Source organism: Protobothrops mucrosquamatus, unplaced genomic scaffold (assembly GCF_001527695.2).
Source record: "Protobothrops mucrosquamatus isolate PMUCROS unplaced genomic scaffold, P.Mucros_1.0 scaffold3566, whole genome shotgun sequence".
NCBI classification, from domain to species: domain Eukaryota; kingdom Metazoa; phylum Chordata; class Lepidosauria; order Squamata; family Viperidae; genus Protobothrops; species Protobothrops mucrosquamatus.
In genome coordinates this window covers 22,973-38,268 of record NW_015389532.1, presented here as the reverse complement: position 1 = coordinate 38,268, position 15,296 = coordinate 22,973, and the positions used below count along the sequence as shown (strand labels likewise).

The 15,296-nt window shown below is 45.0% G+C and overlaps 1 protein-coding gene across 2 annotated transcripts in view; it reads left to right on the top strand.

Annotated features, from left to right (window-relative positions):
• GYS2 (glycogen synthase 2) overlaps nucleotides 1–15,296 on the top strand; it is a 33,898-nt gene that overhangs the window by 3,400 nt on the left and 15,202 nt on the right. Inside the window, exons 2-5 of one of the 2 annotated variants that reach the window (XM_015827213.1) lie at nucleotides 3,566–3,747; nucleotides 4,943–5,134; nucleotides 8,420–8,605; nucleotides 11,432–11,576. In XM_015827213.1, the coding sequence (XP_015682699.1) occupies nucleotides 3,566–3,747; nucleotides 4,943–5,134; nucleotides 8,420–8,605; nucleotides 11,432–11,576 (705 nt within the window). Of the gene's footprint in view, nucleotides 1–3,565; nucleotides 3,748–4,942; nucleotides 5,140–8,419; nucleotides 8,606–11,431; nucleotides 11,577–15,296 lie in introns of both variants that reach the window. The other variant, XM_015827214.1, reaches the window with a different exon arrangement.

Below are 15,296 nucleotides of genomic sequence, written 5' to 3'. Positions count from 1 at the left end.
GAAGGAAGGAAGGAAGGAAGGAAGGAAGGAAGGAGGGAGGGAGAGAGAGAGAGAGGGAGGAAGGAAGGAAGGAAGTTAGTAGAAGGGAGGGAGGGAGAGAGGAAGGGAAGGAAGAAAGGAAGGAGGGAGGGAGAGAGGAAGGAAGTTTGTAGAAGGGAGGGAGGGTGGAAGAAAGTTGGGAGAAGGGAGGAAGGGAGAGAGGGAGGGAAGGAGGAAGGAAGGAAGGAAGGAAGGAAGGAAGGAAGGAAGGAAGGAAGGAAGGAAGGAAGGAAGGAAAGAAGGGAACAAGTCTTCAAACAGCCAGGATTGAGAAAACATTGTTTTATTGTATTTATTGGAAGTCATCTAGCCATTGGAAGCCATCTAGAATGGGTAGCCATGAGAACATACTCGTTTGCAAATAAAGGCACAAATTAATGCAGATCAGGTAACCCGGACCAAATTACCGTAAAGCTCTGCTGCCCTGGACGAGCTCATTACTTTCAAAGTATTTCCTTAATATATTTTCCTCTACTTTGTCTTGTTCCTTGTAGAGGATGACTTAGCCCTGGACTGAAATGGATGCTTGGTGTTTGTTGACATTCCTTTCAAACATGTTGATTTGCCATTAGGAACAAACCTCTTCCTGCTCTAATAACAGAAATGAGTTACTGATGAGTAAATCAGTAACTTCACCCGTCAGCTCCCTGTATGGCTAAAGATAAAGGGATACTAAGGCGGGAGAGTGTCTTGCAATCCCAGAGATCTAATCTCCGTGAGGCAAATAGTAGGCCGGCCTTTGAAATCGGCCGAAATCGGGCTGAAAATTTGGGAGTTAATGTTGTCCTCAAAGGAAAACCGCTCTCACCCCCCCACCCCTGCAAACTCACTTTCTTTCTGGATGAAAAAGTCTTTACAGATGGTGAAGCCTTTGGATTGTGAGCTGTTTATATACAGATAGTCCTTGACTTACAACAACTCCCTTAGTGGCCATTCAAAATTACAACAGCACTGAAAAAAGGAACCATTTTTCACAGTTATGACCGTTGCAGCCTCCCCAGGGTCATGTGATTTACATTCGGATGCTTGACAGGTGACTCACACTTATGACGGTCGCAGCATCCCGGGGTCACGTGACCCCCTCTGGCAACCTTTTGATGAGCAAAGTCAAGGGGGAAACCAGTTTCACTTAACAACCGGGTTACTAACTTAACAACTTGCAGAGATTCACTTAACTGGTGCAGCAAGATAAAGTTGTAAAATGGGGCAAAACTCACTTAACAATTTTTTCACTTAGCGACGTAAATTTTGGGCTCCATTGTGGTCGTAAGTTGAGGACCGCCTGTAGACTGAACAGGAATCAGACAGGTAACTGCATGAATTACTTAAAATAGCAACACCAGCATATCATAGCATAGCCTGTTGTGAAATAAAAAATCACCAATTGGATGGTTCATACAACTGTATTTAACTTGGTTCCATTTCCTGCATTGGTGCGATGCTCTGAACTCTAAACTAATCAAATTACGCAAGTGTGTTCAACACACAAAATAACCAATATGAAACTAATCGAGGTTAGGATGTGGTGGGCACAGGATCTCTAGGCCTTTAACTCACCTGGTTGAAATAGGAAAGGATGACCTGGTGAAGCCTGTTAACACCAGGAAGTCATGTTATATACAGTATCAGAATTCATTTTGGAGAAGAAAAAAGAAAGAAAAAAAGGAAAAGAAGAAAATAAAGGAAATAAAGGAAAATAAAAATGAACTCCTAGCATTGGGTTTTGCTAATTTCTAGAATCAATTGTTACAGAAAGGGCTAGTACTTGCTAAACTGTTAGGTAAAAAGGTGAGGTTGTAATTCTATTCTGTGCTTTTGTTGTTAGTTGCGAAGTCAACCAAACTCAGAGAGCACTAGAGGACCCCCTCAAGATACTAAGTTCCATGTAGGAGAAGAGCAAGCAGAGCTGTTGGGGGGTGGGGGGAGGAGTTAAGTGCATCATCAGTTTAGTGTCATTGTTGTTGTTAGTTGCGAAGTCGTGTCCAACCCATTGTGACCTCATGAACAATGTTCCTCCAGGCCTTCCTGTCCTCTACCATCTTCTGGGGTCCATTTAAGCTCATGCCTACTGCTTCAGGGACTCCATCCAGCCACCTCCTTCTCTGTCGTCCCCTTCTTCTATTGCCCTCCATCTTTCCCAGCCTTAGGCTCTTCTCCAGTGAGTCCTTCCTTCTTATTAGGTGGCCAAAGTACTTGAGTTTCAACTTCAGGATCTGGCCTTCTAAGGAGCAGTCAGGGTTGATCTCCCCTAGGACTGACTGGTTTGATCGCCTTGCAGTCCAGGGGACTCGCAGGAGACTTCTCCAGCACCATAGTTCAAAGGCCTCAATTCTTTGGCGCTCAGCCTTTCTTATGGTCCAACTTTCACAGCCGTACATTGCAACTGGGAAAACCATGGCCTTGACTATACGTACTTTTGTTGGCAGGGTGATGTCTCTGTGCTTTACTGCTCTGAAAAAAAAGTTGCAAAAACCAGTGCTGTTTTCTTTTTCTTTCCCCTTTATACCTACACTTTTCTCCTCCCTTTCTTTCCTTTCCCCCTTTTCCCATCATCTTTATTTTCATTTGCACATTATGATAATTTTAATTAAAAAAAATTGGAGGAAAAAAACCATATATAGGATGTGGAAGGGAAGACGGTTGGTTTATGCATATTTTAAATACAGAGGAGAGGTGATATTTACAGAACGAAGCCTGGAGAGGAGTCCATAAAGATCCCGCTATTGTCCTAATAATCAAATTTACTGCAAATATCTGCAGTTCCAAAATTGAGATTTTTACTTGCTCTAAGCAAGGTGTTTTTTTGCAACCTGTTCCAAAGCAGCTTTTGCCAAGCCCCCCCCCCTCCCCATGAAACCACAGAGCTGGCAGGGATGATAGGAGGTGACAGGGAATCTCTTTGGCTGTCAAGTTGTCTCTCCACACCCAACACAAACTATGCAATAAAAAGCATCGCTGCTTCTCCAGAGGTGTCCTTCTTCCTGGTATGCTGCCAACTTTTCAAGTGTCTCAGCAGGTACATTCCTGCCCTGTGAAAAGATTTTTCCTTTGTTTGCACACTCTAAACAAAGACAAATTGGTTTGGAGAGATTTGGGGGAGGGGGGGGCAAGGGGTTGGGGAAAACCCACCCATTATTTTAGCATATTGTGCGAATGAAGCAATCACACGGGAATTATACAGAGCAGCGATTTGGTAACTTTTAAGTAGTGAGGATTTCAACTCCCAGAATTCCACAGCCGGAACTTTTTTCTTCCCAAAAAAAAATGGCAAAAAATTCCAAGTACATTTGAGTTGTTTCACTGAGTTGTTCTATAATATAATTTTATTAAAACTTCATATTATTGGGGTTTTTTCCAAAGGGAGGGAAGGAGGGAGGGAAGGAAGGATATAAAGAGGGAGGGAGGAAGAAAAAGAAAGAAAAAAGAAAGGAAGGATGGATGGATGGAAGGAAGGAAGGAAGGAAGGAAGGAAGGAAGGAAGATGACTGTACTTTTAGAACTTACATTTTTCCTGCTTTTGTTTCAGTCGGTGGCATCTGCACGGTGATCCAGACAAAAGCCAAAACTACTTTAGAAGAATGGGGGGAAAATTACTTTCTCCTTGGCCCTTATTTCGAGCACAATGTAAAGACACAAGTGGAACTTTGTGAACCTCCCAACGCGGCAGTGAAGAAAGCCATGGATGTGATAAAAGCCAATGGGTATCAGGTAAAAGAATTTTTCCCTAGAAAATTTAAACGTTTTAAAAAGTCTAAAGTTGAAAAGAGTTATTGGGGTCATAAAGCCCCTCTCCTCTGTTCACATCAATAAATAAACAAACAAATCCAAATTATTATTATTATTATTATTATTATTATTATTATTATTATTATTATTATTATTATTATTATTATTATTATGTAATAGATGGCAAACTAGTCTCTGCTGGAATAGGTCCAAAATACTTCAAATTCATTTGGAATTTTTTGTTACTCTTTGGTAAAAATGAGGTTCAAAATTATTTCTTAGGGTAAATAAATGGACTTTCAGGTCATTGACTGGCTCAATTATTACTGACCCAGCAGTTAAGCGATGTTAACCAAAATAAAGGTAGTCCTCATGTTATGGCTGCAATGGGATCTGCCCATCATGGTCATAACTCATGATGCTTCTAAATCAGGTCAGTCAATTTGGCTAACGTTTTTTTGTGGTATTCATTCGTTCGTTCATTCATTCATTCATTCATCCATCCATTTTCTATGGCTGTCCAATTCAACCAAGTGACTCTGGGAAAGCTTACAAGGCTAACATTGAAAAACAATGAAAACAATTTAAAAGATATTAAAACAATAAAAACATCCCCCAAAATAGCAGCCGTTATGCAAATCATTGAAGTTGTTAAGTGAATCACCATGGTCGTTAAGCACATCCATAGTCATTAAGTGAATGCTGCAATCGTTAAGCCAACTGATAGTTTGCTATGAGCGTGGGTTTGCCCAAAAAATGGAAGTAAATGCCAGTGTTCGGCAAAAGTGTTGTAAAACATGGTACTGCTATTCATTACAATTCACCCAAATCTTTGTGTTGGCCTCGGTAAATTCTTAATTGCCAAGATGAAGTCATTGAATTAAAGCAGAGGTCCCCAACTCCCAGTCCGTGGACCGGTACCGGGCCATGGCATGCCAGCAACCGGTCCACACAAACAAGCAAAGCCCCATCCACAAGATGCAGGCAGCACACAAAAGCACACCCCCTCCGGTCCACGGAAAAACCTCTCTCCACGGAACCGGAAACCTAGTGCCCCAAAAGTTGGAGACCTCTGAATTAAAGAACCGATTCTATCCCCTGACTTGTATTGTTGAGCAATGAGTGTGGACTGTGACATCCCATGGTTTGCTCTATCTCTTCTGCCTCCCTTTAACAGGTCCATTTCGGGAGATGGCTGATTGAAGGAAGCCCATATGTGGTGCTGTTCGATATAGCATCAGCAGCTTGGAATCTGGATCGATGGAAAGGAGAATTCTGGGACGCCGGCCATATTGGAATTCCTTACCATGACAGAGAAGCGAATGATGTTCTCATCTTCGGATCGCTAATTGCCTGGTTTTTGAAAGAGGTGCTGTCTTTGGAGCTGAACTCCTCATCTATCTTTCTACCTGGAAGGGTCTATCTGCAGACCAGGGGTAGGCAACCTTGGCTCTTTTATGACTGGTGGACTTCAACTCCCAGAATTCCTGAGCCAGCCATGCTGAGGGGAAAGGGAGAGGTTTCCATGCTTAGCCATGCTGGCTCAGGAATTCTGGGAGTTGAAGTCCACAAGTCATAATAGAGCCAAGGTTGCCTACCCCTGGCCTAGGCCTAGGCCGCTTTATGACTTGTGGACTTCCACTCCCAGAATTCCTGAGCCAGCCATGCTGAGGGGAAAGGGAGAGGTTTCCAAGCTGAGCCATGCTGGCTCAGGAATTCTGGGAGTTGAAGTCCACAAGTCATAAAAGAGCCAAGGTTGTCTACCCCTGCTGTAGACCATCACTTCTAGTGCTCTGGTAGCCTCTGATTTTGGTGGCCAAGTGAGCATCCAGCCTGCCATATCAAGGGAGGAAATCCCCAACTAGCCCCTGGAATCCCTCTGGATCCAGAATAATCTCTGGGGTGGACTTTGACCCCTCTTCCTTTGATAGATCTGGGCAGCATCTATAAAGAAAGGTAGAGTTGTCCTTGGGGAAAGATAGGAAAGAGTCATCAGGAAGGAACTTGGATAATGAATTGTATGAACCAGAGATAAAAGAAAGCACAAAGAGCAAACAAAATTAAGACAGGGTTATTCTGAGTTCCTTTTTTTACCCTTCCTTCTATCTCTTGACCTGATGATCTCCTGCTCAAGTCTCTCCTTAACGACATCTTCATACTTTCCCCAGGATTACTTTTAAATTCTTTCACAGCGACAATCCTTGTTCAAACCAAGAAATGATCTATCTTAGGGGTCCCCAATTCCCTGGTCCGTGAACCAGTACCGGGCCGTGGCATGCCAGCAACTGGTCCGCACAAACAAGAAAAGCTCCATCCACAGGATGAGGCAGCACACAAAACTAGGCCCCCTCTCTCCATGTAACCGGTCCCTGGTGCCCAAAAGGTTGGGGACCTCTGATCTATCTAACCACGTGGAGGGCTGGTGGCAATCCTTCACTGATTTGATTGGATTTTTATCCTGCTCTTGATTTGGGTGAACTCAAGATAGCTAACTCAAGACAGCTCCTATTTTCCCCACAATAACCTTGTGGAGTGGTTTGGGCTGAGAGAGAGTGACTGGCTCCAAATTATCTAACTAACTTTCTGATATTAGGACTAGAACTTGAGATCTTCTGGCTTCTAGTCCAGCATCTTAGCAAACACACTGCATTGACTCCAGTCTGATCACACATCAACTGTCCTGAGACACATCTGATGCAGGGTGTACTTAGTCATATGTAAGTTGTTACACAGTACTAACCTGTGTTTGTCATGGAGGCCATGAAAACCTGGACCTTCCATGAGCCGGTTTCCAGGCTATGGTGACTGAAATGTCCTGACCCCTCAACAGACAAGGAACTACAAACCCCAGCAGCAGCAGCCAGAGACAAAACCTCCATGTACAATGAAGCTTTAAGTACTAGCTGGTGGACTTTGTTTGATAGCATTGACCCTAGTTATTGGCTTAGCTAATCCAGATTTCCCACAATTCCATGGAGGGATGAAACCTAGGAGACCTTACGGGAAAAGTAAAATGGCTGCTTAGATCTTGGGTGATGATGGTGAGTGGATTGTTGTCAATCTTTCACCATCAGGATCAATGCCTTCCTGGCAATAAATGACAGGTCTGTGCCCTTTAACAATGCCTAAACCTTCCTGTGTGTGTGTGTAAATTCTAGCAAATAGAAGCTTGAATAAATAAAGGAAGTACATATTCAGTGCTCGGAGTCACTCAGTGACTAAATTAACCCATGTTCTGATGTACGTTATTGCAGGGGTCCTCAACCTTGGCAACTTTAAGACTTGTGGAACTTCAACTCCCAGAATTCCTCAGACAGGTTTAGACAGAGACTTAAAGATATATCCACGTCCTCTCTTTCTTGCACACATCACCCGCTCTTACACAAAGAGATTTTTATCTGAGGTCACCTCTTTTCTTCCTAAATATCTATGGAGATTCTCAACCATCCAGGTCATGGTTGTCCCAAAGGTGCTTTCCCAGAAGGCAAGTGGACTTTCTTGGGGTGGGGGGGGTTTCCTTGAAAACATTTCACTTCTCATTCAAGAAGCTTCTTCAATTCTAACCAGTTGTGTAACTGAACTGGTAACAGAACTGAAGAAGCTTCTTGGATGAGAGGTGAAATGCTTTCAAAGAAAAATACCAATAAAGTCCGCTTGCCTTTTGGAAAAGCACCTGTAGGATTTTTTCCCCAAGGTACACACACACACACACACACACACACACATTCTTGCAGGGGTCTTCAAACTTGGCCCTTTTATGACTTGAGGACTTCAACTCCCAGAATTCCTCAGCCAGACACGCTGGTCTGGATCCATGCCTGCAGTTTCATCAAAATGGCCGACTGAGGAATTCTGGGAGTTGAAGTCCACAAGTCATAAAAGGGCCAAGTTTGAAGACCCCTGGGCTGGATCCATGCCTGCAGTTTCATCAAAATGGCCGACTGAGGAATTCTGGGAGTTGAAGTCCACAAGTCATAAAAGGGCCAAGTTTGAAGACCCCTGCATTCTTGGATCTCTTGATGGGATATATAGTTAATGAAATGCTAGGCTTTGCCTATCCCTATAATGCATCTATATTCTAAATAAATCTTCCTATTGTAAAACTGCTTCACTAATCACCGCTCTGGTTATAAAATTCCCAGTCTCAGGAATGCACCTCACCCAGACAGGATCAACTGAATCATTAAATAACCACAGAATTCACTCAAAGCTCTAAGGCCTTTTCTTCCCATCCAGCAGGAGGTTAGACTAGAAGACCTCCCAGACAGTGGTGGGATTCAACCGGTTTGCACCACTTCGGCAGAACCGATAGCTAATTTTTTGTGGCCCAGGCCCAGAACGGACTTCCGGAAGTGGCATCCACACAGAGAACCGGTTGTTCACATATTTGAATCCCACCACTGCTCCAAGGTCCCTCCCAACTCTATCGTTCGATGTTCGGCCCCCAACAGACTAAGTTGAAAATGAATTACTGTACTTTTAACACACTGAGCAAATGAACCAGGAGGTTTTTTTTAAACTGACTTGGTTATTGATATTGCAAGTACCCAGCTGTTGCATCTTTATTCTCTTCCCTCTTTCAATTTGGAGATTGCTGAGTTGTAAAAGTTAGTAGGTGATATAATAAGCTCCCCCTGTTTCTCTCTCTTTACAGCTTGCCAGTCAGTTTGAAGAGAAGCCCAACATTATAGCTCACTTCCATGAATGGCAAACGGGCCCCGGACTCATCCTGTGCCGGTCCAGGAAGATTCCAGTTGCCACCATTTTCACAACACATGCGACCCTGTTAGGAAGGTACCTCTGTGCAGCCAGCATAGACTTCTACAATCATTTGGATCAGGTGAGGAAACGTGGTGTTAAGGGTTATCTTTCGGTTTACTTTACGGGATCTGTCCTTTTTGTAAGGGGGGCCGGATGTCAACGCTGCAAATACTGTATATTCTTGCTTTGACAATATGCAGAACTGTCTGGTATTTATATAGTTAAATCAGGCAACAGTGAAAGCCGGGAAAAAGAAACCGGAAGTAAATCATGTTGTCCAAGTTAATTGGAAGATGTGAACCATGACCCCAAAATAAGGGAGGGAAAAATGCTTAATATGTATGTGTAAGGAAAAGGATCAGATCTAAGCATTTTTCCACCATGCTGTACTGACATCTCTGTAACCTTAATAAATGCTTTTAGGAAAAGATATGCCTGAAAGTCCTTTTAAGTGTTTCGTTAATCAGACACATGACACGTGGCTTGTCTTTGTCTCTCTTCTCGCCGGTGTGATTCTACAAACTCTCTCGGTGTAATGGTACGTGGGAATGATCTTGGGAGATAGGGGGGAAGCCTTAACTGATCTGATAAAGCAGGTCTTGTGAACCCAGCCATGACATTCTTACTGGAATGTATTAAATAGTTTTCATTAGACCAGCTTTAAAATCAAGCATCTTCTGCTCCCAAGTATAACAGCCCAAGAGCCGTGATGGCGCAGTGGTTAGAATGCAGCACTGCAGGCTACTTCTGCTGACTGCCGGCTGCCAGCAATTTGGCAGTTCGATCCTGACTGGCTCAAGGTTGACTCAGCCTTTCATCCATCTGAGGTCGGTAAAATGAGGGCCCAGATTGTTGGGGGCAATAGGCTGACTCTGTAAACTGCTTAGAGAAGGCTGTAAAGCACTGTGAAGCGGTATATAAGTCTAAGTGCTATTTTTATTGCTATTGCTATAACGACATGTGGAAATGACCTTGGAAGACAGGGACAGGAGCATGGGAGAGAGATGGTGCCTAGGGAATGGTCAGATCAGAAAGGGCATCGCCTGCAGCTGCATCATGGGTGAAGAAAGAGACTCAGAAGAGACACTGCTCAATTCTCAGACTGTAAAAGAGGCAGTGAGAGACCTGCCAGGTAAACCAGACAGGAAATACAGCCAGATGAGTTAATTCTAATAGTCAGGTAAGAGAAGGCTTAGCCTGCAGCTGTATAAATGGGTGGAGAAAGAGGGACAGAAGGGACGTTCTCTCTGGGTTCCCAAGCTGTAAATGAGACAGCGCCAGATTCGTATTTTCAAACTTGTAAGATTTTGTTAATGTAGCTTTAAAGTAGAATTAGCTTTGAAACCGTGAAGTTTCGATCAGTGTCTTGGTGAGGGTGAGTGGGACCCCCTCACCCCATTGCACAGGGCAGTGGTGGCGAACCTATGGCACGCGTGCCAGAGGTGGCACCAGAGCCCTCTTTGTGGGCACGTGTGCCATGCCCTGGAGATGGCAACCGTTCCTCTTCAACCAGCTACCCAAGGTCCTACATGGCTGGATGCATCCCGGCATGGCTGGTTTCCCTCCCCCCCGTCCCGTCCCTCCTGGCCTCACATGCTCTCCTTTTCCCAGGCACGACCCACTGCATCGCCTCCTCAGCTGTCTGCCAGCAGTCCAGCTCAGAGGTGACTTCTCTGAACTACTGGCGGCGGGCTGCGGAGCCCCAGAGTGCGCTGGTCAAGGAACCAGCAGGCTGTGGCTGCTGACAGACACTGTCAGCCCCCATGCGCTCACTGGCCCCTGTGTGCAGGGGCCGATAGTGTCAGGCAGCAGCTACCCTGGCCCCTGCCTCTCCTGGCACTCCTGCCCTGCCTCGCCTCGCCTCACCCCGCAGGACAAGCCTCCTGCCCACCGCCCCACCTGCCAGAGACCCCCTGGATCTCCCCCAATCCTGCCTGGCCCCCACAGGTGTCCCTCCCCATGAGCAGCATTGAGGTGACCACGCCCACTTTGGTCACATCCACCCAGTCTGCCATGACCACCATAGCCACATCCACCCAGTGGGCCACGTCCCACCGGGCACCCAGGGATAAATAAGTGGTTTTGGGTTGCAGTTTGGGCACTCAGTCTCTAAAAGGTCTGTCATGCTTCCATCTTTTATAGTAATTTTAGTGTTTAATTGTTAGGATTGTCCAGTGTCATTGGGAGTCAGGTGGGTTATACAAGTTTAATAAAATTCTTGTTGTTATTATGGTTTGGAAGAATGTCAACTTTCCACCAAGCTGATGTCCCATTGACCTACTGGACAAAAATTCATCTATTCCCAAGACCAATGCCAGTAGATTCCATCAGCAAACAAGTCCGTGCCAAAATGGCAACTCTACATAGTGACATCATCATGCAAATATCATTGTCCTGATGTCTGTTGCAGGTCCTTAAGGGCAGTATTTACATAATGATGTTGTTACAGATATTTCTTAGTTGCCTCTCCCTGCCCTGCAGCAGTGTTCCAATATCTGAGGGGCTGTCCCAAAGAAGAGGGGGGTCAACCTATTCTCCAAAGTGCCTGAAGGCAGGACAAGAAGCAACGGATAGAAACTCATCAAGGAGAGAAGCAACCTAGAACTGAGGAGAAACTTTCTGACAGTGAGGACAATCAAGCAGTGGAACGGCTTGCATTCAGAAACTGTGGGTGCTCCATCACTGGAGGCTTTCAAGAAGAGATTGGGCAACCTTTTGTCTGAAATGGTATAGGGTCTCCTATTTGAGCAGGGGGTTGGACTAGAAGACCCCCAAGGTCCCTTCCAACTCTGTTATTCTATTATTCTGTCCTGACTCCCGCCGTCAACTCTAATACTTACTTACAAGCGTAGGAGTACTGTTTGAAAACTTCCTTCATCTGTGATTTTTCCCTTCCATTTAACAGTTCGATATAGATAAAGAAGCAGGGGAAAGGGAGATATACCACAGGTACTGCATGGAGCGGGCATCTGTGCATTGTGCCCATGTCTTCACCACGGTCTCTCAGATAACGGCCATAGAAGCGGAGCACATGTTGAAGAGAGCAACTGGTAAGTGCTATCTTTCTCACAGCATATGGCAGTGATGGCGAACCTTTTAGAGACTGAGTGCCCAAACTGCAACCCAAAACCCACTTATGCATCGTCGGGTGCCGGGTGGGCGTGGCCCATTGGGTGGGCGTGGCCCATTGGGTGGGCGTGGCTGTGGTGGTAACAGCAGACTGGGTGGGACTAAAAAGTTCAATCAATCAATTTCAACTTTGCAAGATCTTTTTTTTCCCACAAGAAGTTGAAGTTGACTGATTGATTGAACCTTTTTTTTTGTACATGGCAGCAGAGGCCTAAAGCAAAAAGGTTTTATAAAACCCAGCTGAAGGCCTAGGACTGGGGCGACAGTGTGCGTGCCCACAGAGAGGGCTCTGAGTGCCACCTCTGGCACCCGTGCCATGGGTTCGCCACCACTGGCATATGGTATAGGATAGGATAGGATAGGACAGGACAGGACAGGACAGAGATAGGCATTATAGGGACGGGCAAAGCCTAGCATTTCATTAACTATATATCCCATCAAGAGATCCAAGAATTCAGGGGTCTTCAAACCTGGCCCTTTTATGACTTGTGGACTTCAACTCCCAGGACATCTTTATTGTCATTGTGTAACTCACAACAAAATTAAGTGCTGTCCACAGTGCACACATTACTCACAAGTAAAAACCACAAATAAGAACATACATTATACACACACGTGTTTCACATTCTATTCACCGTTGCGCTGCCCCTAATATTGCACTTCAATGTTGCACTATATACTGTGATATTTAATATGGTTACAGTGGTGGCCAAAATTATACAGTAGAAATGCCACCTTTGGTTAAGTTTCCACCCATTTTTCTTCTAATTTCTTTATAACTGTAGCCCTGTTCACTTAATAATACTATTTTACATCGCTTTCTGGGCGACCAGTCAACTCTTTGCACCATGACTTTAATTTTGTTACGTTTTACAAGCTCACTAAATGAAAGAAGAAGAAAAAACCCAACCAACTTGATAGCGATCACATAACACACTGACAAATGTCCTCTTCTGAGCTTCAATAGATGACATCAATCACTGAATCCTACTGTGATCTGATTGGCTCATTGCCAAAATAAGATGACACCTGATTGGCTCTCTAAACACTCATGCTCATTGGCTACAATCAGATGAAGGAAAGCTACCTGTTATCAACCTAAGCAAGTTGTGCTTCCTTTTTCTGGTTATTTGACTATAACTTTTCATAGAATACAGTACAGATAATTGAACAAACTATGTTGCATTACATTCTTGATTAAATTATCTTTCCATTGATGTGTAATTTTATGGTACTACTCCCCCCAAAAAGTGGTGTTATTAGCCATCAAACCTCAAAAATACACTTTTCCCAAAAAGTTTCCACAATTTTGGCCACTACTGTACAACTCTGGGATAAAAACTATTTTTCAGCCTATTTGTCTTTGTTTTTATTATCCTGTACCATCTGGCAGATGGTAACAGTTCAAAAAAAGAATGCCCGGGATGAGATGAGTCTTTAAGAATGTTTTGAGCTTTCCTAAAACAACGGGAACTGTACAGTTCATCCTGGGGGGAGGAGGGCAGCCAATAATCCTCTGGGTGATGGTAATGACCCTCTGGAGCGCTTTCCTATCTGCTACTGTGCAGTTGGCAAACCACACACAAATGCAATAGGTTAGAATGCTCTCGATGGAGCAACGGAAGAAGGTCACTAGCAGTTTTTCATTCAGTCGTTGTTTCCTGACAACTGGAAACAACAGTTGTCAGGCTGGCCTTCTTAACCAAACTTGGCCTTCTTAACCAATGCTATAACATAAGCACAGAAACATATTGTCAAAGATATTTCTTTAATAGTGAGAACAACCAAGAAAGAGTAATGTTGAAATCCTGAGGATGGTTGTTTCCTTGCAGATGTTTCATTACCCAGGGCTGATGTTGTTTACCTAGTTTGGGTAATGAAAAGTCTGCAAGAAAACAACCAGCCTCAGAGAGCACCAAGGACTCCCCATTTCAACCCTTCAGTAAAAGAAGACCTCAGGATTTCTGCAGTTTCTTTACCGTCAGGTAACAAGAAGGTGATCGTGCTGGCCATTATATCAGTATATTTATAAAATAAAAACCTGACGTTTCAAATCAGTGATGGCGAACCTTTTAGAGACCGAGTGCCCAAAAACTGGCCCTGCTCCCCACTCCACCCCCTGCCCCCCCCGCACCCTGCCTGCCCGCAGGGCCACTCAGCGCCTCCAGGGCCCGCCGCAGATCACCCAGGCAGCCCAGCAGCGCCATGGGGGCCACGCCCTCTGCCGCGCGGGCGGTGATGGGAGTGACTCGTTGCTCCCATGTAACGCCGCTGCTGCGCGAGCTGCACTGGCTGCCTGTGGCCTTCCGGGTGCGCTTCAAGGTGTTGACTATCATCTTTAAAGCGCACCATGGCATCGGACCTGGCTACCTCCGAGACCGCCTTCTGCCACAGATCACCTCTCACCGGCCGATACGCTCCCACAGAGCGGGTCTCCTCAGGGTGCCGTCAACNGGTTGGCGACCCCCAGGGGGAGAGCCTTCTCTGTTGGAGCCCCCACCCTCTGGAACGAGCTGCCCCCAGAGATCCGGTTGATTCCGGATCTCCCCTCCTTCCGCCGCGCCCTCAAGACATGGTTGTTTCAGCAGGCAGGACTGGCCTAGGGACATTTTAAATTGGTTTCTAATTAATTTTAAAATAAGAATAGGCCTATCGAATATATCTTTTAATTGATTTTAAATTTTGTAGATTTGTATCGATTGTTCTGTTTTTAATTGGCTGTAAGCCGCCCTGAGTCCACTAGGAGAAGGGCGGGATATAAATGCAATAAACTTGAAACTTGAAACTTGCCCGCGCCCCACAGCATCAACTGTGCACGATGGGGCCTGAGGGCAGAGTCTTGTCTACGCTGCCTGGCTGCCATGTCCTTGGCTGCGCTGCTCCGCGTGGGCCACACTCAGGGGCGACTCCTCCAGGGGGGCTGCTGGTGAGGAGGGGGTCGCAGGGGGAGGCAAGGCTGGGGCAATGGCACGTGTGCCCACAGAGAGGGCTCCGAATGCCACCTCTGGCACCCGTGCCATAGGTTCGCCATCACTGTTTTAAATGAACCCCATCATAGCACTCTCTGGTATAAAAGAGCATCAAGAACAATGTGAAATATTGTGGAGTCCTAAAATCATGAGAACTTGATCCCTATTATTTGTAAGCTAATAGGACTCAGTCACATAAAATAATGTTTACAAGTTCTATATCTAGAGACATCTCAGGAGGATACATTGGCAGATAATACGAAATGTCACCAAAACATCCAGTAGAACGTATTACCCTTATTTGGGGGAAATAGGGCATCTATCAAGGGCATCAAGACTTAGCATCAGATTGCAAGGCCTTTAAATAATCGGCTTTATTCAGAGAAAATTGTTGTTGACATGCCTGTGCCAGAACTTTTGTTTGTAAAGAACGATTTGAAACTGGCACATGTCAATGTGCAAAGTTGTGAAATGTGCCTGTTGCTCAGAAAAAGGTCAATGGTCCTTGAGGAAGTCGATCATTAAGCCTGGGATTTGCCCAAGTGCATTGCAGTTTACAATCTGTGGGGAATCTATGCTTGGATAGAAGATAATTCCTTTCCAAATCACTGCTTCGGTATAGATTAATAATTAAGGTTGATTGTAGACTGCCTTCAGAACCTCTGTTCAAAT